The 19,817-nt window shown below is 55.6% G+C and overlaps 3 protein-coding genes and 1 pseudogene across 3 annotated transcripts; all 4 read left to right on the top strand.

Moving 5' to 3' along the window:
* The first annotated feature begins 646 nt into the window (after positions 1 to 646).
* On the top strand, positions 647 to 3,525 carry LOC132212347 (alpha-1-acid glycoprotein-like). Its single transcript, XM_059657885.1, has 6 exons — positions 647 to 802; positions 1,200 to 1,342; positions 1,581 to 1,651; positions 2,684 to 2,791; positions 2,974 to 3,077; positions 3,343 to 3,525. Exons 1-6 carry the CDS (start codon positions 692 to 694, stop codon positions 3,427 to 3,429), a joined length of 624 nt encoding a protein of 207 aa, XP_059513868.1. The 5' UTR covers positions 647 to 691; the 3' UTR covers positions 3,430 to 3,525.
* A 3,322-nt stretch (positions 3,526 to 6,847) lies between these two features.
* LOC132212346 (alpha-1-acid glycoprotein-like) lies at positions 6,848 to 9,726 on the top strand. Its single transcript, XM_059657883.1, has 6 exons — positions 6,848 to 6,996; positions 7,393 to 7,535; positions 7,785 to 7,855; positions 8,889 to 8,996; positions 9,175 to 9,278; positions 9,543 to 9,726. Exons 1-6 carry the CDS (start codon positions 6,886 to 6,888, stop codon positions 9,627 to 9,629), a joined length of 624 nt encoding a protein of 207 aa, XP_059513866.1. The 5' UTR covers positions 6,848 to 6,885; the 3' UTR covers positions 9,630 to 9,726.
* Positions 9,727 to 11,971: 2,245 nt separating this feature from the next.
* Positions 11,972 to 15,687, top strand: LOC132212345 (alpha-1-acid glycoprotein-like). The gene is made up of 6 exons (XM_059657882.1): positions 11,972 to 12,130; positions 12,535 to 12,677; positions 12,916 to 12,986; positions 14,866 to 14,973; positions 15,129 to 15,232; positions 15,498 to 15,687. The coding sequence occupies exons 1-6, from the start codon at positions 12,020 to 12,022 to the stop codon at positions 15,582 to 15,584; spliced, it is 624 nt and encodes a 207-aa protein (XP_059513865.1). The 5' UTR covers positions 11,972 to 12,019; the 3' UTR covers positions 15,585 to 15,687.
* Positions 15,688 to 17,554: 1,867 nt separating this feature from the next.
* Positions 17,555 to 19,351, top strand: LOC132212340 (ezrin-like; annotated as a pseudogene).
* Positions 19,352 to 19,817: the final 466 nt, after the last annotated feature.

Here is a 19,817-nt window from a genome sequence, read left to right as displayed (position 1 = left end):
CACTTGAATAGCAGAGGATGAAGACGACACAGAAGTGATTTCCTGTTTCAGATGTTGGAGATGGTTCACATAATACACTTACTGAAAATAGACATTCAACTTAATGCCCCGTGTTGTTTTTTGTTTATGTGTTTTTTGGAAAATGTCCCTGACTCCAGGCCTGGGTTGGGGCATCTCTGGACTTTTGGTCTTTCACAGTTGTTACCACACTCAACTGGAATTGAATCCATGTTTGCCTTCCCCCACCCACTACACCCATCCCCCACCCATCGCCCCTACACCCCAGGCTAGCCTGGGAACCTCCAAGTTGCCTTAGCATTTGATTTATGACTGGGTGCCTCTCAAGTCCTGGCACTCAGAGTGGCAGGAGTTGGATGAAACCGGGAGCACCTGCCCATCTTGGAATCTACCAGCTTCACTGCTATCACTCCAGCCCTTTCCACCTTGGCTTTGAACAGCCAGACCTTTGGGCCCTGGTCTCAAGGTCAGCAACCCAAATTAGACCCGAGCTTGGAGGCTTAACCTAGGGCTGACTTTTGGGAAAAGAGGGATGTTCTGCACATAACATTTCCCAAACACTCACTGACTGTGTCACAGCGGGTCCCCAGGGCCCTGCCCACAGCTCATTATAAAGGTCACCTCACCCCTCAGCCACCAGTACCTCAGAATCTAGGCCCATCCTCGTCTTGCCATGGTGCTGGCCTGGGCCCTTGCAGTCTTGAGCCTTCTTCCCCTGCTGGATGCCCAGAGCCCGGCGTGTCCCAATTTCTCGGTGCCCATCACCAATGCCTCCCTGGACCAGGTGGGTGCCTGGGCCCTGAGCTCCATGGGAGCTGTCTCCCTCTCTGGACCTCCTTCTCCTGCTGACTTGCGGTCAGCCTCTCCTGGGCGCTGGGGTGAGAACCAGGCCAGCCTCCAGCAGCGGTCCTCTGCCTCCAAGTTCAGAGCCTCCTTGCAAAGTCCCTCAGCAGGGCAGGCTGACTGTGTGGGGGCCACCGGGGTAGGGGGTTTGGGAGGGGGGGGTGAAGTGGGCCGGTAAGTGAAGGCTGATTCCTAGAGTGAGCTCCTGCAGCCCCACTCCTCCCCTGGGTCTCTGTCTCCTGATTTGCAAAGTGGAAAGATCTGCCCCAGTCTCCTCCCAGCTGACTATCAAGGATTAGGCTCTCAGTCTCCATCACCTGCTCCTGGCTTCTCCTCAGATCTCTGGCAAGTGGTATTATATTGGCTCGGCTTACCGCTTCCCCGAGTACAAGAAGGAAGCTGGCAAAATCCAGGCAGGCTTCTTTTACTTCACCCCCAACCACACGGAGGACACGATACTGAGCAGAGAGTACATGACCGTGTAAGACCTGCACATGGTGCCAGCTCAGCCCCAGCTGCAGCCCAGCTTCTGGCTACTCCTCCCAGCTGCCCAAACACCTTGAGCAAGCCCCTCCCCCCTCCTGGCCTCAGCCTTCTCATCCAGGGAATGGGGGCGGGGCTGACTCTAATTGCCACCTGACTCTCTCCCTCCAAGATTGTGACAGTCCACTTCTCCTTGACTATCTTACCGTTTTCTCCCCTCTTCTGTCTGGCTTTAGGGGGGACCAGTGCCTCTATAACTCCAGCAGCGTGAAGGTCCATCGGGAAAATGGGACCCTGGTCAAATCCGGTGAGCCCTCAGGGAAGGGTTGCTGTGTGGGATGGGAGATGGTGGGTGGGCCAGGCCAAAGGAGGGGACCTGGGGCTTTGGGCACAGAGAGCCCGGGAGATGCCTACTTCTTACATCTCCATGGGCCTGCTGCCTGCACACTGAAGCAATCAGTCATAGCTACCAACTTCTCTGAGCTCTTACTATGTGCCAGGTGCTATTTGAAGTGCTTTCTATGAATTAACCCAGTTAATACTCACAAACCACCCAAGGAGGACATTGCAGTGATCAGCTCAGGAAATGGAGGGACAGGAGCCCACTTGTCTCTCTCACTCATCCTGCAATTAGACCTGGACTCAACCCGAGATTGGTTCCAGTCCTGCCTCTCAACCACTCTTTTTGTTTGTTTTTTATTAATCCTCACCTGAGGATGTTTTCCCATTGATATTTAGAGAGAGTGAAAGGGAGGGCGGGAGACAGAGAGAAAGGAAACATCAATGTGTGACAGACACATTGATTGGTTGCCTCCCACACAGGGTCCGGGGATTGAGCCTGCAACTGAGGTACATGCCCATGGCTGGAACTGAACCCTGGACCCTTCAGTCCGTGGGCCGATGCTCTATCCACTTAGCCAAACCGGCTAGGGCTCAAGCACTCTTTACCCTCTGGGACCTAAGGGTGGCAGCCTGTTTGTTGGGCAGGCAGTGACTTCACCCATGTCCCACCATCACTGCAGAGAAGGCCCATCGCAGGAACACACAAATGCCAATGGAACTGAACCAACACCCCAGGCTCCGCTCTGAACCTCATTGTCCTCATCTGTAAAATGGGGAGAAAGGCCCTGACAGCCACAGTTCACAGAGGCGCCTCTGATTCCACATCCATTCAGCACAGGGCCTGGTGCACAGCAGGAGTGAGGGACACATGGCCCAGGTGAACCCCTGGCCCTCACCGATTGGCTGCGTGGGCCTGGGCACACCCAGGTTTTCTCGCCTGTGATGAGGGACCCACTGTGCCGTCTCCATGGTCTCACCCAGAGGCTTTCTCTTCCAGAGAATGGCAGAGAACATTTTGCCCACCTGCTGCTCCCCAAGGACCCCAAGACCTTCATGCTTGCTGCATTCCCAGAAGACAAGCAGCTCATGGGGCTGTCCTTCTTTGGTAGGCACCCCCAAACTCCCACCAGCCTTCCCCCAACCACCTGCTCCTAGGGCTGGGCCCCTAGACCTCCAGTCCTTCCTGGCCTCTACCCTGCCCTCCCGACACTCTCCACCACCACCACCCCCCCCCCCCCACACACACACACACTGACATTCTCACCTGTCCCCTTGTTCCTCCTGCAGCTGACAAGCCAGAGGCGACCGCAGAGCAAATGGAACAGTTCTATGACTACCTCACGTGCATGGGCATGGACAAGTCAGAAGTCATGTACACGGATGAGAAAAAGGTGAGGGCAAGGAGGACTAGGCAGTGCCCACCTGAGGGCGCTCCTGCTTTGAGCAGCCCCAGAGGCCCAGAGAGGGCCATCTCCCAGCCAGGGCTGCACAGCCAGGCAGGAGAGCCTGCTTTTCTGTGCCCATCTCACTGCGGGGACAGCTGAGCTTCCCAGAAGCTCATGGGGACTGCAGCCCCAGTCCAGAGCGCACTCCACCTTCCCCACAGGAGCCCCTGCCCACCCCCATTACTGTGTTTCTTCTCCTGCTGTCCTGCAGAATGTGTGCCTGCTGTTGGAGAAACAGCACGACGAGGAAAGGAAGAAGGAAGACAAGAGGTCCGAGACAGGCACAGCATTGGGTTAGGACCTCGGTGTCTTTTGGGCCTATCCTGAGACACCCACACCCACCCTTTGTGCCTCAGTTCTTTCCCTCAGTTGCACCAATAAAGTTTCTGCATTTGGAATAGGCAGGTTGTCTATTGCTCACTCACTCATTCATTCCCTCATTCATTCATGTTGAAGCCGGCGCCCCTGGCTGTAGAAGCCCCTCCTATTACCCCCAGCACACATGCCAGGATGGACGATGGCACATGGTGTGGGAGCCCAGCATGAGAAGGTTCCTTCTGAAGGAGGGGGAGTCTGGGAAGGCTTCCTGCAAGGGGCATCTGAGCCAGTCTAGAAAGATTAGGAGCTTGGTTAAGACCTGCTGTTCCTGCTGCAAGCCAAGGGTCTGAGAGGACATGTTTGAGGAACCTAAGGCCGAGGACCCACAGTGGGAGTTCAGGTGGATAAGGGGTGGAGAGGACTCAGGCACAGGGCACGGTGCCAGGCTTGAAGGACCTTATGGCAAACATCACCCTGGCCATCTGGGAGGTGAGCTGGGTGGGGCCTGATGAGGTGAGCGCCAGGGCCAAGGCAGAGACAGAAGGAATTTTGGAAATAATGTTGGAAACACAGAAGCCTCCAGAGGGAGGCAGGAAGAACAGGAATGTGCCCCCAACAGGTCCACGGGTGGGGAAGGCGGGAATGGCTGTGTCAACCTTCTACCCCACCAACTGACTTTAGAAACCACAAAGCAATTGACATACACAAACACCAGAAACTTTGGAAATGTTTTTGGGTTCTCTTGGCTCTTCTTTATTTATGATCAATATTCATTCTTCTTCATTTGCGCTAATAAAGAGAATGGACTTTTCCAATGCCTCCAATATACAAATATCACAGATGCACACACATTCCAGAAAAGCTGAGGTACCCACTGCTACGGTGAGTGGGGATAGGACACCGCCTGGCAGGTAGCTGGCCAATGCCCCAATTCCACAGGGATCCCCAGCACAGAGTGGGGGTCTCGAGATGAGGTACAGAGAGGGGCCATGGAGGATTGGGCCTAAACGGGCAGTGGGAAATCCCTCGAGGGGTCCCAGATTAGAGAGGGTGCAAGCTGGGCTGAGGCTCACCCCCCAACTCCCGTGCATGGATTTCATGAACCAGGCCTCTAGTCCTATCTAATAAAAGAGAAAAATGGTAATTGGCGTACGACGATACCCTTTTCATTGGCTAGTCAAGGCTATATGCAAATTAACTGCCAATTAAGATTGGCAGTTAACTGCCAACTAAGATTGGCAGTTAACTGCCAACAAGATGGCGGTTAATTTGCATATGTAGGCACAATGCAGGGAGGCGAAAGGGAAAGCAGGAAGAAGCCCCCTGCCACTGACAGTGATCAGAAACCCAGGGGGGAGCTAAGAGCTGGGGGGCAGGGCAAAGGCGGCCCTGGGGCCGCCTTTGCCCTGCCCCCCAGCCATGATCAGAGAATCAGGCACCTTTGCCACCCTGGCCAGTGATAGCAGGAAGTAGGAGTGGAGCCAGCGATTGGAGCTGGGCACGGTCGAAGCTGGCAGTCCCGGGAGCTAGGGGTCCCTTGCCTGGGCCTAAAGCGGAGCCCACGATGGCGGGGCCGCTGCAGCTGCGGGTCCCCGCTGCCCGAGCCGGACGCCTCAGCCAGAGGCGTTAGGCCTGGGGAGGGGCGGAGCCTGCAACCACGGGGAGCTGGGGGTCCCCTGCCCAGGCCTGACACCTCTGCCGGAGGCCTCAGGCCTGGTCAAGGGGCCGATCCGGTGATTGGTGATCGGAGGGTGATGAGGGTCAACTCCTCTGGCCGAGGCATCAGGCCTGGGCGGGGGGCGGAGCCGGGGATTGGGGGGATATGATGGTCCCCTTGCCCAGGCCTGAAGCCTGGGTCATAGGCGTCAGGCTTTGGCGGGGGGTGGAGACAGCGATCAGAGGGAGATGGGGGTCCCCTGCCCAGGCATGATTCCTGGGCCAGAGGCCTCAGGCCTGGGTGGGGGGCCAGAGCCAGTGATCGGGGGGAGAGGGGGGTCCCCTGTCCAAGCCTGACACCTCTGGCGGAGGCGTCAGGCCTGGGCAAGGGCCGATCCTGCGATTGGAGGGTGATGGGGGTCAACGCCTGAGGGCTCCCAGTATGTGAGAGGGGGCAGGCTGGGCTGAGGGACACTCCCCCCCACACACACCCAGTGCACGAATTTCGTGCACCGGGCCCCTAGTAATAACATAAAATGCTATAGAAAGATATAAAGAGAGGGCATGGTTAAGTAAATTATAATCTACGAAGTGAATGACAGGTGATGTGAGCTTTAAAATCACAACCACTCACTACAGTGAAACATGAAAAACTATTCAAAATATATAAAATGGCACCTGCTGGTTTGGTTCGGTGGATGGAGCATCAGCCTGCGGACTAAAAGGTCACAGGTTCAACTCCGGTTAAGGGCACAAGCCTGGGTTGCCAGCTCCATCCCCAGTAGGGGGTGTGCAGGAGGCAGCCAATCAATGATTCTCATCATTGATGTCTCTATCTCTCTCTCCACCTCTGAAAAAAATAAAAATATCATTTAAAAAAACAAAAAATAAAATGGATGAGCATCCAAAGTTGTAAGCATACCAAAATACTACTTTGTGCAATTATTATTTGTATGGATAAAGATTTGACCCCGTCATGTGGAAATGCAGAAGGGTGGTAGAGTTAGTACTTGCACAGGATTCCTGAGGACCCACTGTGTGCTGGGCACTGCTCCAGGATTGGGGCAGCGGGTGAAAGAGAGCAAGCTTCCCACTTGAATAGCAGAGGATGAAGACAACACAGAAGTGATTTCCTGTTTCAGATGTTGGAGATGGTTCACATAATACACTTACTGAAAATAGACATTCTACTTAATGCCCCATGTTGATTTTGTTTATTTGTTTTTTGGAAAATAGCCCAGCCTCCAGGCCTGGGTTGGGGCATCTCTGAACTTTTGGTCTTTCACAGTTGTTACCACACTCAACTGGAACTGAATCCATGTTTGCCTTCCCCCAACCCCTACAGCCCTCCCCGCCCATCGCCCCTACACCCCAGGCTAGTCTGGGAACCTCCAAGATGCCTTAGCATTTGATTTATGACTGGGTCCTCTCTGTCCTGGCACTCAGAGGGGCAGGAGTTGGATGAAACCCTGAATACCTGCCCCTCTATGGAATCTACCAGCTTCACTACTATCACTCCAGCCCTTTCCACCTTGGCTTTGAGCAACCAGACCTTTGGGACCTGGTCTCGAGGTCAGGGACCCAAATTAGACCTGAACTTGGAGGCTTCGCCTGGGGCTGACTTTTGGGAAAGGAGGGAAGGTTCTGCACATGGCATTTCCCAAATGCTCTCAGGATTGTGTCACAGCGGGTCCCCAGGGCCAGTCCACAGCTCATTATAAAGGAAACCGCACCCCTCAGCCACCAGTATCTCTGACTCTAGCCGCATCCTCGTCCTGTCATGGCGCTGCCCTGGGCCCTTGCTGTCTTGAGCCTTCTTCCCCTGCTGGACGCCCAGAGCCCGGCATGTCCCAATTTCTCGGTGCCCATCACCAATGCCTCCCTGGATCAGGTGGGTGCCTGGGCCCTGAGCGCCATGGGAGCTATCTGCTTCTCTGAACTTCCTTCCCCTGCGGGCTTGCAGTCAGCCTCTCCTGGGCGCTGGGGTGAGAACCAGGCCAGCTTCCAGCAGGGGTCCTCTGCATCCAAGTTCAGAGCCTCCTTGCAAAGTCCCTCAGCAGGGCAGGCTGACTGTGTGGGGGCCACCCAGGTAGGAGATTTGGGAGCGAGGGTGAGGGGGGCGGGTAAGTGAAGGCTGATTCCTAGAGTGAGCTCCTGCAGCCCCACTCCTCCCCTGGGTCTCTGTCTCCTGATTTGCAAAGTGGAAAGATCTGCCCCAGTCTCCTCCCAGCTGACTATCAAGGATTAGGCTCTCAGTCTCCATCACCTGCTCCTGGCTTCTCCTCAGATCTCTGGCAAGTGGTATTATATTGGCTCGGCTTACCGCTTCCCCGAGTACAAGAAGGAAGCTAGCCATATCCATGCAGCCTTCTTTTACTTCACCCCCAACCACACGGAGGACACAATACTGAGCAGAGAGTACACAACCGTGTAAGACCTGCACATGGTGCCAGCTCAGGCGCAGCTGCAGCCTAGCTTCTGGCTCCTCCTCCCAGCTGCCCAAACACCTGGAGAAAGCCCCCCCCCCCCCCCCCCCGCCTCCTGGCCTCAGCCTTCTCATCCAGGGAATGGGGGCGGGGCTGACTCTAATTGCCACCTGACTCTCTCCCTCCAAGATTGTGACAGTCCACTTCTCCTTGACTATCTTACCGTTTTCTCCCCTCTTCTGTCTGGCTTTAGCGGGGACCAGTGCCTCTATAACTCCAGCAGCGTGAAGGTCCATCGGGAAAATGGGACCCTGGTCAAATCCGGTGAGCCCTCAGGGAAGGGTTGCTGTGTGGGATGGGAGATGGTGGGTGGGCCAGGCCAAAGGAGGGGACCTGGGGCTTCGGGCACTGAGAGCCCAGGAGATGCCCACTTCTTACATCTCCATGGGCCTGCTGCCTGCACACTGAAGCAATCAGTCATACCTGCCAACAGCTCTGAGCTCTTACTATGTGCCAGGTGCTGTTTGAAGTGCTTTCTATGAATTAACCCAGTTAATACTCACAAACCACCCAAGGAGGACATTGCAGTGATCAGCTCAGGAAATGGAGAGACAGGAGCCCACTTGTCTCTCTCACTCATCCTGCAATTAGACCTGGACTCAACCCGAGATTGGTTCCAGTCCTGCCTCTCAACCACTCTTTTTTTTTTGTTTTTTTATTAATCCTCACCTGAGGATATTTTCCCATTGATTTTTAGTGAGAGTGAAAGGGAGGGGAGAGACAGAGAGAAAGGAAACATCAATGTGTGACAGACACATTGATTGGTTGCCTCCCACACAGGGTCCGGGGATTGAGCCTGCAACTGAGGTACATGCCCATGGCTGGAACTGAACCCTGGACCGTTCAGTCCGTGGGCCGATGCTCTATCCACTTAGCCAAACCGGCTAGGGCTCAAGCACTCTTTACCCTCTGGGACCTAAGGGTGGCAGCCTGTTTATTGGGCAGGCAGTGACTTCACCCATGTCCCACCATCACTGCAGAGAAGGCCCATCGCAGGAACACACAAATGCCAATGGAACTGAACCAACACCCCAGGCTCCGCTCTGAACCTCATTGTCCTCATCTGTAAAATGGGGAGAAAGGCCCTGACAGCCACAGTTCACAGAGGCGCCTCTGTTTCCACATCCATTCGGCACAGGGCCTGGTGCACAGCAGGAGTGAGGGACACATGGCCCAGGTGAACCCCTGGCCCTCACCGATTGGCTGTGTGGGCCTGGGCACACCCAGGTTTCCTCACCTGTGAGGAGGGACCCACTGTTCCGTCTCCACGGTCTCACCCAGAGGCTTTCTCTTCCAGAGAATGGCAGAGAACATTTTGCCCACCTGCTGCTCCCCAAGGACCCCAAGACCTTCATGCTCGCCTCTTTCCCAGAAGACAAGCAGAACATGGGGCTGTCCTTCTTTGGTAGGCACCCCCAAACTCCCACCAGCCTTCCCCCAACCACCTGCTCCTAGGGTTGGGCCCCTAGAACTCCAGTCCTCCCTGGCCTCTACCCTGCCCTCCCGACACTCTCCACCCTCCACCCACACCCACACACACACACACACTGACATTCTCACCTGTCCCCTTGTTCCTCTTCCAGCTGACAAGCCAGAGGCGACCCCAGAGCAAATGCAACAGTTCTATGACTACCTCACGTGCATGGGCATGGACAAGTCAGAAGTCATGTACACGGATGAGAAAAAGGTGAGGGCAAGGAGGACTAGGCAGTGCCCACCTGAGGGCGCTCCTGCTTTGGGCAGCCCCTGAGGCCCAGAGAGGGCCATCTCCCAGCCAGGGCTGCACAGCCATGCAGGAGGGCCCGCTTTTCTGTGCCCATCTCACTGCGGGGACAGCTGAGCTTCCCAGAAGCTCATGGGGACTGGAACCCAGTCCAGAGCACACTCTACCTTCCCCCCAGGAACCCCTGCCCACCCTCATTACTGTGTTTCTTCTCCTGCTGTCCTGCAGAATGTGTGCCTGCCGCTGGAGAAACAGCACGACGAGGAAAGGAAGAAGGAAGACAAGAGGTCCGAGACAGGCACAGCATTGGGTTAGGACCTCGGTGTCTTTTGGGCCTATCCTGAGACACCCCCACCCACCCTTTGTGCCTCAGTTCTTTTCCTCAGTTGCACCAATAAAGTTTCTGCATTTGGAATAGGCAGGTTGTCTATTGCTCACTCACTCATTCATTCACTCATTCATTTTGAAGCCGGCGCCCCTGGCTGTAGAAGCCCCTCCTATTACCCCCAGCACACATGCCAGGATGGACGATGACACATGGTGTGGGAGCCCAGCATGAGAAGGTTCCTTCTGAAGGAGGGGGAGTCTGGGAAGGCTTCCTGCAAGGGGCATCTGAGCCAGTCTAGAAAGATTAGGAGCTTGGTTAAGACCTGCTGTTCCTGCTGCAAGCCAAGGGTCTGAGAGGACACGTTTGAGGAACATAAGGCCGAGGACCCACAGTGGGAGTTCAGGTGGATAAGGGGTGGAGAGGACTCAGGCACAGGGCACAGTGCCAGGCTTGAAGGACCTTATGGCAAACATCACCCTGGCCATCTGGGAGGTGAGCTGGGTGGGGCCTGATGAGGTGAGCGCCAGGGCCAGGGCAGAGACAGAGGGAATTTTGGAAATAATGTTGGAAACACAGAAGCCTCCAGAGGGAGGCAGGAAGAACAGGAATGTGCCCCCAACAGGCCCACGGGTGGGGAAGGGGGGAATGGCTGTGTCAACCTTCTACCCCACCAAACTGATTTTAGAAACCACAAAGCAATTGACATACACCACAAACACCAGAAACTTTGGGAATGTTTTGGGTTCTCTTGGCTTTTCTTTTTTTATGATCAATATTCATTCTTCTTCATTTGCGCTAATAAAGAAAATGGACTTTTCCAAAGCCCCCAATATACAAATATCACAGATGCACACACATTCCAGAAAAGCTGAGGTACCCACTGCTATGGTGAGGGGGGATAGGACACGGCCTGGCAGGTAGCTGGCCACTGGCCCAATTCCACAGGGATTCCCAGGCGAGAGTGGGGGTCTCGAGATGAGGTACAGAGAGGGGCCATGGAGGATTGGGCGTAAACGGGCAGTGGGACATCCCTCGAGGGGTCCCAGATTGGAGAGGGTGCCAACTGGGCTGAGGGACACCCTCCAACCGCCGCGCATGACTTTCATGCACCTGGCCTCTAGTAATAACATAAAATGCTATAGAAAGATATAGAGAGCGGGCACGGTTAAGTAAATTATAATCTAGGAAGTGAATGAAAGGTGATGTGAGCTTAAAATCACAACCACTCACTACAGTGAAACATGAAAAACTATTCAAAATATATAAAATGGCACTTGCTGGTTTGGTTTAGTGGATGGAGCATCAGCCTGCGGACTAAAGGGTCACAGGTTCAACTCCGGTCACGGGGACAAGCCTGGGTTGCCAGCTCCATCCCCAGTAGGGGGTGTGCAGGAGGCAGCCAATCAATGATTCTCATCATTGATGTCTCTATCTCTCTCTCCACCTCTGAAATAAATAAAAATATCATTTAAAAAAACAAAAAATAAAATGGATGAGCACCCAAAGTTATAAGCATACCATAATACTACTTTGTGCAAATATTATTTGTATGGATAAAGATTTGACCCCGTCATGTGGAAATGCAGAAGGGTGGTAGAGTTAGTACTTGCACAGGATTCCTGAGGACCCACTGTGTGCTGGGCACTGCTCCAGGATTGGGGCAGCTGGTGAAAGAGAGCAAGCTTCCCACTTGAATAGCAGAGGATGAAGACGACACAGAAGTGATTTCCTGTTTCAGATGTTGGAGATGGTTCACATAATACACTTACTGAAAATAGACATTCTACTTAATGCCCCATGTTGTTTTTTGTTTATGTGTTTTTTGGAAAAAAGCCCTGCCTCCCGGCCTGGGTTGGGACAACTCTGAACTTTTGGTCTTTCACAGTTGTTACCACACTCAACTGGAACTGAATCCATGTTTGCCTTCCCCCACCCCCTACAGCCCTCCCCGCCCATTGCCCCTACACCCCAGGCTAGTCTGGGAACCTCCAAGTTGCCTTAGCATTTGATTTATGACTGGGTCCTCTCTGTCCTGGCACTCAGAGGGGCAGGAGTTGGATGGAACCGGGAGCACCTGCCCATCTTGGAATCTACCAGCTTCACTACTATCACTCCAGCCCTTTCCACCTTCGCTTTGAGCAGTCAGACCTTTGAGCCCTGATCTCGAGGTCAGGGACCCGAATTAGACCTGAACTTGGAGGCTTTGCCTGGGGCTGACTTTTGGGAAAGGAGGGAAGGTTCTGCACATGGCATTTCCATAATGCTCTCAGGATTGTGTCATAGCAGGTCCCCAGGGCCCAGCCCACAGCTCATTATAAAGGTCACCGCACCTCTCAGCCACCAGTACCTCGGACACTAGTGGCATCCTCGTCTTGCCATGGCGCTGCCCTGGGCCCTTGCAGTCTTGAGCCTTCTTCCCCTGCTGGACGCCCAGAGCCCGGCGTGTCCCAATTTCTCGGTGCCCATCACCAATGCCTCCCTGGACCAGGTGGGTGCCTGGGCCCTGAGCGCTTTGGGAGCTGTCTCCCTCTCTGGACTTCCCTTCCCCTGCTGGCTTGCGGTCAGCCTCTCCTGGGCGCTGGGGTGAGAACCAGGCCAGCCTCCAGCGGCTTCCTCTGCTTCCAAACTCAGAGCCGCCTTGCAAAGTCCCTCAGCAGGGCAAGCTGACTGTGTGGGGTCACCAGAGAGGCGGGGGTTGGGAGCGGGGTGCGGGGGTGGGGGGTGGAGGGGGGGTGTAGGCTGATTCCTAGAGTGAGCTCCTGCAGCCCCACTCCTCCCCCAGGTCTCTGTCTCCTGATTTGCAAAGTGTAAAGATCTGCCCCAGTCTCCTCCCAGCTGACTATCAAGGATTAAGCTCTCAGCCTCAATCACCTGCTCCTGGCTTCTCCTCAGATCTCTGGCAAGTGGTTTTATATAGGCTCGGCTTTCCGCTCACCCGAGTACAAGAAGGAAGCTAGCCATGTCCATGCAGCCTTCTTTTACTTCACCCCCAACCACACGGAGGACACGATACTGAGCAGAGAATACACAACCGTGTAAGACCTGCACATGGTGCCAGCTCAGCCCCAGCTGCAGCCCAGCTTCTGGCTCCTCCTCCCAGCTGCCCAAACACCTGGAGAAAGCCCCTCCCCCCTCCTGGCCTCAGCCTTCTCATCCAGGGAATGGGGGCGGGGCTGACTCTAATTGCCACCTGACTCTCCCACTCCAAGATTGTGACAGTCCACTTCTCCTTGACTACCTTACTGTTTTCTCCCCTCTTCTGTCTGGCGTTAGGAGGGGCCAGTGCCTCTATAACTCCAGCAGCGTGAAGGTCCATCGGGAAAATGGGACCCTGTCCAAATCCGGTGAGCCCTTAGGGGAAGGGTTGCTGTGTGGGATGGGAGATGGTGGGTGGGCCAGCCCAAAGGAGGGGACCTGGGGCTTTGGGCACAGAGAGCCCGGGAGATGCCCACTTCTTACATCTCCATGGGCTGCTGCCTGCACACTGAAGCAATCAGTCATAGCTGCCAATAGCTATGAGCTCTTACTATGTGCCAGGTGCTGTTTGAAGTGCTTTCAATGAATGAACCCACGTTAATACTCACAAACCACCCAAGGAGGACATTGCAGTGATCAGCTCAGGAAATGGAGATACAGGTGCTTGCCGGGAGCCGGTCCATCCTTGCTGTTTCAAGGGACCTGGCATATATGGCATACGGTTCTTAATATGTTTGCTCACCTTCTTGGCGCTGTGTTTTAACCAAGGTCACCTCTCCGAGAAAGGTTGAATCCCCAGGTAGGGATTTTCCCCTGAAGTTAGGGAGGGAATAAAACCCCTCAACTAAGTGCCAGGCGGGTAATTAATCCCTTTAACTACGAACAATCATGCTTAAACTACATAATCTTTTCTCCCTGGAATGGAGATAAGAAACGCCCTAACCTTTGGAATAGAGATTGATGGGATTGAATCAACTGGTATAAATACAGATGTAACAAGACAGAGAGACAGAACTCAGAACACAGAATTTAGATGAGAGCCAAGAAGACAGAACTTAGAACAGAATCAAGAAGACAGAACCATCGCTTCTCGGCCTTTTGGCTAAGATCAAGTGAAGAAGACAGAATCTACACGGAGCCTAGAGACAGAAGAACTTCGCTGGAGAGAGCATGCCGGAGGATCCTGGAGAGGGACTGGCCTCGGAGCCTAGAGACAGAGCCTAGCGGGAGAACATGGCAAGGGATCCTGGACTGAACCTGACTACAGAGATTGGCAGGAGAACCTGACTGGAACCTGGACACTGAACCTGACTGGAGAGCCTGGACAGAACCTGGCTGGAGAACCTAGCGTGGGAACATGGCTACAGAACCTCGCTGGAAATCCGAAGCAGAACCTCTCTGGAGATCCGGGCTAGAGATCCTGGCTAGGTTGCTGATCAACTGAACGCTGTCTCCATGTCATTCCTTCTTCACCGACTCCGTCCACACCTTTGGGGACCCCTGGACCCGCTGGGGTTGGACCCCGGCAGGTGCTCACTTGTCTCTCTCACTCATCCTGCAATTAGACCTGGACTCAACCCGAGATTGGTTCCAGTCCTGCCTCTCAACCACTCTTTTTGATTGTTTTTTATTAATCCTCACCTGAGGATATTTTCCCATTGATTTTTAGAGAGAGTGAAAGGGAGGGGGAGAGACAGAGAGAATGGAAACATCAATATGAGAGAGACACATTGACTGGTTGCCTCCCACACCAGGGCTGGGGATTGAGCCTGCAACTGAGGTACATGCTCTTGGCAGGGATGGAACCCTGGACCCTTTAGTCCGTGGGCCAATGCTCTATCCACTTAGCCAAACCTTCTAGGGCTCAACCACTCTGTGTCCTCTGGGACCTAAGTGTGGCAGCCCACCCATGACCCCACTATCACTGCAGAAAAGGCCCATCGCAGGAACACACAAATGCCAATGGAATTGAACCAACACCCCAGGCTCCGCTCTGAACCTCATTGTCCTCATCTGTAAAATGGGGAGAAAGGCCCTGACAGCCACAGTTCACAGAGGCGCCTCTGATTCCACATCCATTCGGCACAGGGCCTGGTGCACAGCAGGAGTGAGGGACACATGGCCCAGGTGAACCCCTGGCCCTCACCGATTGGCTGTGTGGGCCTGGGCACACCCAGGTTTTCTCGCCTGTGAGGAGGGACCCACTGTTCCGTCTCCATGGTCTCACCCAGAGGCTTTCTCTTCCAGCGAAAGGCAGAGAACATTTTGCCCACCTGCTGCTCCCCAAGGACCCCAAGACCTTCATGTTTGCTGCATTCCCAGAAGACAAGCAGAACATGGGGCTGTCCTTCTATGGTAGGCACCCCCAAACTCCCACCAGCCTTCCCCCAACCACCTGCTCCTAGGGCTGGGCCCCTAGACCTCCAGTCCTCCCTGGCCTATACCCTGCCCTCCCCCCCCACACACACACACACTGACATTCTCACCTGTCCCTTTGCCCCCTCCTGCAGCTAACAAGCCAGAGGTGACCCCGGAGCAAATGGAACAGTTCTATGACTACCTCACGTGCATGGGCATGGACAAGTCAGAAGTCATGTACACGGATGAGAAAAAGGTGAGGGCAAGGAGGACTAGGCAGTGCCCACCTGAGGGCGCTCCTGCTTTGGGCAGCCCCAGAGGCCCAGAGAGGGCCATCTCCCAGCCAGGGCTGCACAGCCAGGCAGGAGAGCCTGCTTTTCTGTGCCCATCTCACTGCGGGGACAGCTGAGCTTCCCAGAAGCCCATGGGGACTGGAGCCCCAGGCCAGAGCACACTCCACCTTCCCCCCAGGAACCCCTGCCCACCCCCATTACTGTGCTTCTTCTCCCACTGACCTGCAGAATCTGTGCCTGCCGCTGGAGAAGCAGCACGACGAGGAAAGGAAGAAGGAAGACGAGAGGTCTGAGACAGGCCCAGCATTGGATTAGGGCCTCAGGGACTTTGGGGGGGCCTATCCTGAGACACCCCCACCCACCCTGTGTGCCTAAGTTCTTTCCCTCAGTTGCACCAATAAAGTTTCTGCATTTGGAATAGGCAGGTTGTCTATTGCTCACTCACTCATTCATTCACCCATTCATTCATGTTGAAGCCGGTGCCCCTGGCTGCAGAAGCCCCTGCTGTAACCCCCAGCACACATGCCAGGATGGATGATGGCATGTGGTGTGGAAACCCAGCACGAGAAGATTTCTTCTGCAGGAGGGGGAGTCTGGGAAGGCTTCCTGTAAGGGGCATCTGAGCCAGTCTAGAAAGATTAGGAGCTTGGTTAACACCTGCTGTTCCTGCTGCAAGCCAAGGGTCTGAGAGGACACGTTTGAGGAACATAAGGCCGAGGACCCACAGTGGGAGTTCAGGTGGATAAGGGGTGGAGAGGACTCAAGCACAGGGCACGGTGCCAGAATTGTAGTACCTTATGGCAAACATCACCCTGGCCATCTGGGAGGTGAGCTGGGTGGGGCCTGACGAGGTGAGTGCCAGGGCCAGAGCCAAGACAGACAGGGGGAATGTTGGAAACACAGAAGCCACCAGAGGGAGGCCGGAAGAGTGGGAATGGCCCCCCAACAGGCCCACGGATGGGGAAGCGGGAATGGCTGCGTCAACCTTCCACCCCACCAAACTGACTTTAGAAAACACAGGTCAATTGACATACACCACAAACACCAGAAACTTTGGGAATGTTTTTGGGTTCTTTTGGCTTTTCCTTTCTTTTTTTTTTTTTTTCATGATCAATATTCATTCTTCTTCCTTTGACCTCATAAGGAAAATAGACTTTTCCAATGCCCCAAATATACAAATATCACTGATGCACACACATTCCAGAAAAGCTGAGGTACGCGCTGCTACGGGGTGGGGGGATAGGACACGGCCTGGCAGGTAGCTGGCCACTGGGCCAATTCCTCAGGGATCCCCAGGACAGAGCGGGGGTCTCGAGATGAGGTGCAGAGAGGGGCCATGGAGGAAGGCTTCCTGGGCTGTCTCCATCCCAGAGGCCCATGGGAAAGGCTGTTCCAGTCACAGAGGAGCTGGGCGCAGGTCATCCTAGGGGCCGGCACCCCAAGATATTCCAATGGTCCGGGAGTGTACCACCACCAGCCACGTCTTTTCAGAGATGCCGACTGCCAAGGGGCAGGTCTCAGGTCGGTGGGCAGGCTTGTGCCAGAGCCCCTGCCCCACCCCTTCTTATCTGGCCTCCTGAGGAGGCGGAAGCCCAGGAAATCTCCTCCGTGTAAGAAGTGTCCCCGTTTATAAAATGCATATTATTAGCTGGAGGTGGACACGTGCAGGACACTGCCAGGGACTGCATCTGGGCAACAGGTGGCCTTGGTCCCCCTCCCCGCACCTCCTTCAGGGGCTGGTGCCTGGGAAGTGACTTCTCTTGATGAGCAGAGCTCTCCCGTTTTGCAAACTCCGGGACTGAGCAGCAGGGCCTGTGCTGGAGGGAGAACTCCGGTGCCCTCCCGCTGCCCTAGAGGAGGCTGCGCCTGGGGGATGGGGAGGGGCACTGGGCAGCTGGTCGGGCTGAGGGGGTGGCGGGGGCTGAGGTAGGTCCTCCTGGAGGCGCATAGAAGCTAGGAGGAGAGGGAAGTGGGCCGTTAACCATAGAGAAGGCTGAGTGCAGCCGAGGAGATCCAGGTTTGTAACCAACCCAGGTCTGAGCCCAGCTAGGCCGCTGGCCCCTAAGCTCTGGGTCTCAGTTTCTTCACCTCTAAAATCGGAACAACCGGGTCGGGCAGGCAGTGCGCTTAGGGCACGGCCCCAGGACGTGCCCCTCCAGGGACTCTTGGTGGCGGCGGAAGCACTGTCCACCCTACCCCCCGCCCCCCGCACCCCCGTCCACTGCCCCACGTCCCCTCCGCCGGGCCCGCTGCCTCTGCGCCGCGATCCCCAGGACTGAGGAGAACCCACAGAAACCGAAAATGCCGAAACTAATCCATGTCCGAGTCACCGCCATGGATGCAGAGCTGGAGTTCGCCATCCAGCCGGACAGGACAGGAGAGCAGCGTTTTGATCAGCTGGTTAGGACGATCGGCCTTGGGGAATGTGGTACTTCGGCCTCCGGTATGTAGAGAAGAAAGGAGTTCCTACCTGGCTGACACTTGATAAAAAGGTGTCGGCCCAGGAGGTCAGGAAGGAGAACCCCCTGCACTTCAAGTTCAGGGCCAAGTTCTACCCCGCAGACGTGCCTGAGGGGCTCATCCAGACACCACGCAGAAGCTCTTCCTCCTCCAAGTGAAGGAGGGCCTTCTGAGCGGTGAGATCTGCTGCCCTCCCGAGGCCGCGCTGCACCTCGGCTCTGCTCCTCGGCTCTGCTCCTCGGCTCTGCTCCTCGGCTCTGCTCCTCGGCTCTGCTCCTCGGCTCTGCTCCTTGGCTCTGCTCCTCGGCTCCTCCGACGCCCAGGTCAGGTTTGGAGACTACAACAAAGCCCTGCACAAGTCCGGGGACCTCAGCTCCCCGCAGCTCATCCCCCAGAGAGTCACGGACCAGCACAAGCTCAGCAGGGACCAGTGGGAGGACCGGGGCCAGGTGTGGCACGCGGAGCACCGCGGGATGCTCCAAGACAGCGCCATGCTGGAGTACCTGAAGGCTGCCCAGCACCTGGAAATGTACGGGAGCAACTATTTCGAGATAAAAAAACACACAACAACAACAAAGGAACAGACCTGTGGCTTGGAGTGGATGCCCTGGGACTAAATCTTTACGAGAAAGATGATAAGTTGACCCCAAAGATTGGCTTCCCATGGAGTGAGATCAGGAACATCTCTTTCAATGACAAGAAGTTTGTCATCAAGCCCATCGACAAGAAGGCGCCTGACCGCCTCTTCTATGCCCCTCCCCCCACCACTACCACCACCTTGCGCATCAACCAGCGGATCCTGCCGCTCTGCATGGGGAACCAGGAGCTGTACATGCGCCGCAGGAAGCCCGACACCATCGAGATGCCGCAGATGAAGGCCCAGGCCCGCGAGGAGAAGCACCAGAAGCAGCTGGGGCGGCAGCAGCTGGAAACCGAGAAGAGGCGAGAGACCGAGGAGAGGGAGGAGGAGGAGCAGAAGACCCAGAAGGCCCGGAAAGAGCTCTGGGACTGGATCCAGAGGGCCCTGCAGCTGGAGGAGGAGCGGAAGCTGGCGCAGGAGGAGGCGGAGCGCCCGGAGGAGCCGGAGAGGCCAGCGGTGGGTCAGATAAAGAGCCAGGAGCAGCTGGCCACGGGGCTTGCAGAGCACACTGGCCAAGATCGCGCTCCTGGAGGAGGCGCGCAGGCGCAAGGAGGACGAGGTGAAGGAGTGGCAGCACCGGGCCAAGGGGGCCCAGGATGACCTGGTGAAGACCAAGGAGGAGCTGCAGCTGGTGATGGCCGCGGCGCCGCCCCTGTGTACCAGCCGGCGGCCTATCACGTCCCCGAGAACCTGCAGGAGGAGGGCGCGGAGGACTCGGGCTACAGCGCTGAGCCGTCCAGCGAGGGCATCCTGGACGATGGCAGGAGGAGAAGCGGGTCACGGAGGCCGAGAAGAACCTGCGTGTGCAGCAGCAGCTGATGACTCTGTCCAGCGAGCTGCCCAGGCCAGAGATGAGACAGGAGGACCCGCAATGACATCATCCACAACGAGAACAGGAGGCAAGGCCCGACAAGTACAAGACGCTGCGGCAGATCCGGCGGGCAACACCAAGCAGCGGATGGAGGAGCTCAAGGCCATGTGAGGCCGGGACTAGCAGGGCCCCTCGGGTCGCACGCAGACTCTGAAATTCGTGTTCCTCATCCTCTAATCTAGACCCTCCCCGTACCCAGTTCCTTTAAAGAGAGAAGCTGTTTCGGCGGAAAGATTCCGGGGCTGGGACGGGGAGGCTTCCCTGGTTGCTTTCCCGTTTGTATCATAGTGCCAAAGGGGCCTGATCTTCACTGTTGTTATGATTGAATCACTTCCTGTCTGTGCTGGCGGCAGGGCCCATCGAATGAAGGAAAGAGCCGCTGTACACCTGAGGGGCAGCTCCGTGCTGCCATGTGCGAGAGTCATGTCATTAAAGCACCCATCGTGGCTCCAGTCCATGCCAAATTCCTTCTGTACTTGAAATTAGCTCAGACTGATTGATTGTACTTGATTTCTGTGAAGGATGCATCTCTGTATTTATGCTTTTGAGGCTTGAAAACTGGTCAGAAGCACTCACA

The sequence above is a fragment of the Myotis daubentonii genome, chromosome 11, assembly GCF_963259705.1.
Source record: "Myotis daubentonii chromosome 11, mMyoDau2.1, whole genome shotgun sequence".
Lineage (NCBI taxonomy): Eukaryota > Metazoa > Chordata > Mammalia > Chiroptera > Vespertilionidae > Myotis > Myotis daubentonii.
The sequence above is the reverse complement of the archived record's forward strand: the minus strand, read 5'-3'. Positions and strand labels throughout refer to the sequence as shown.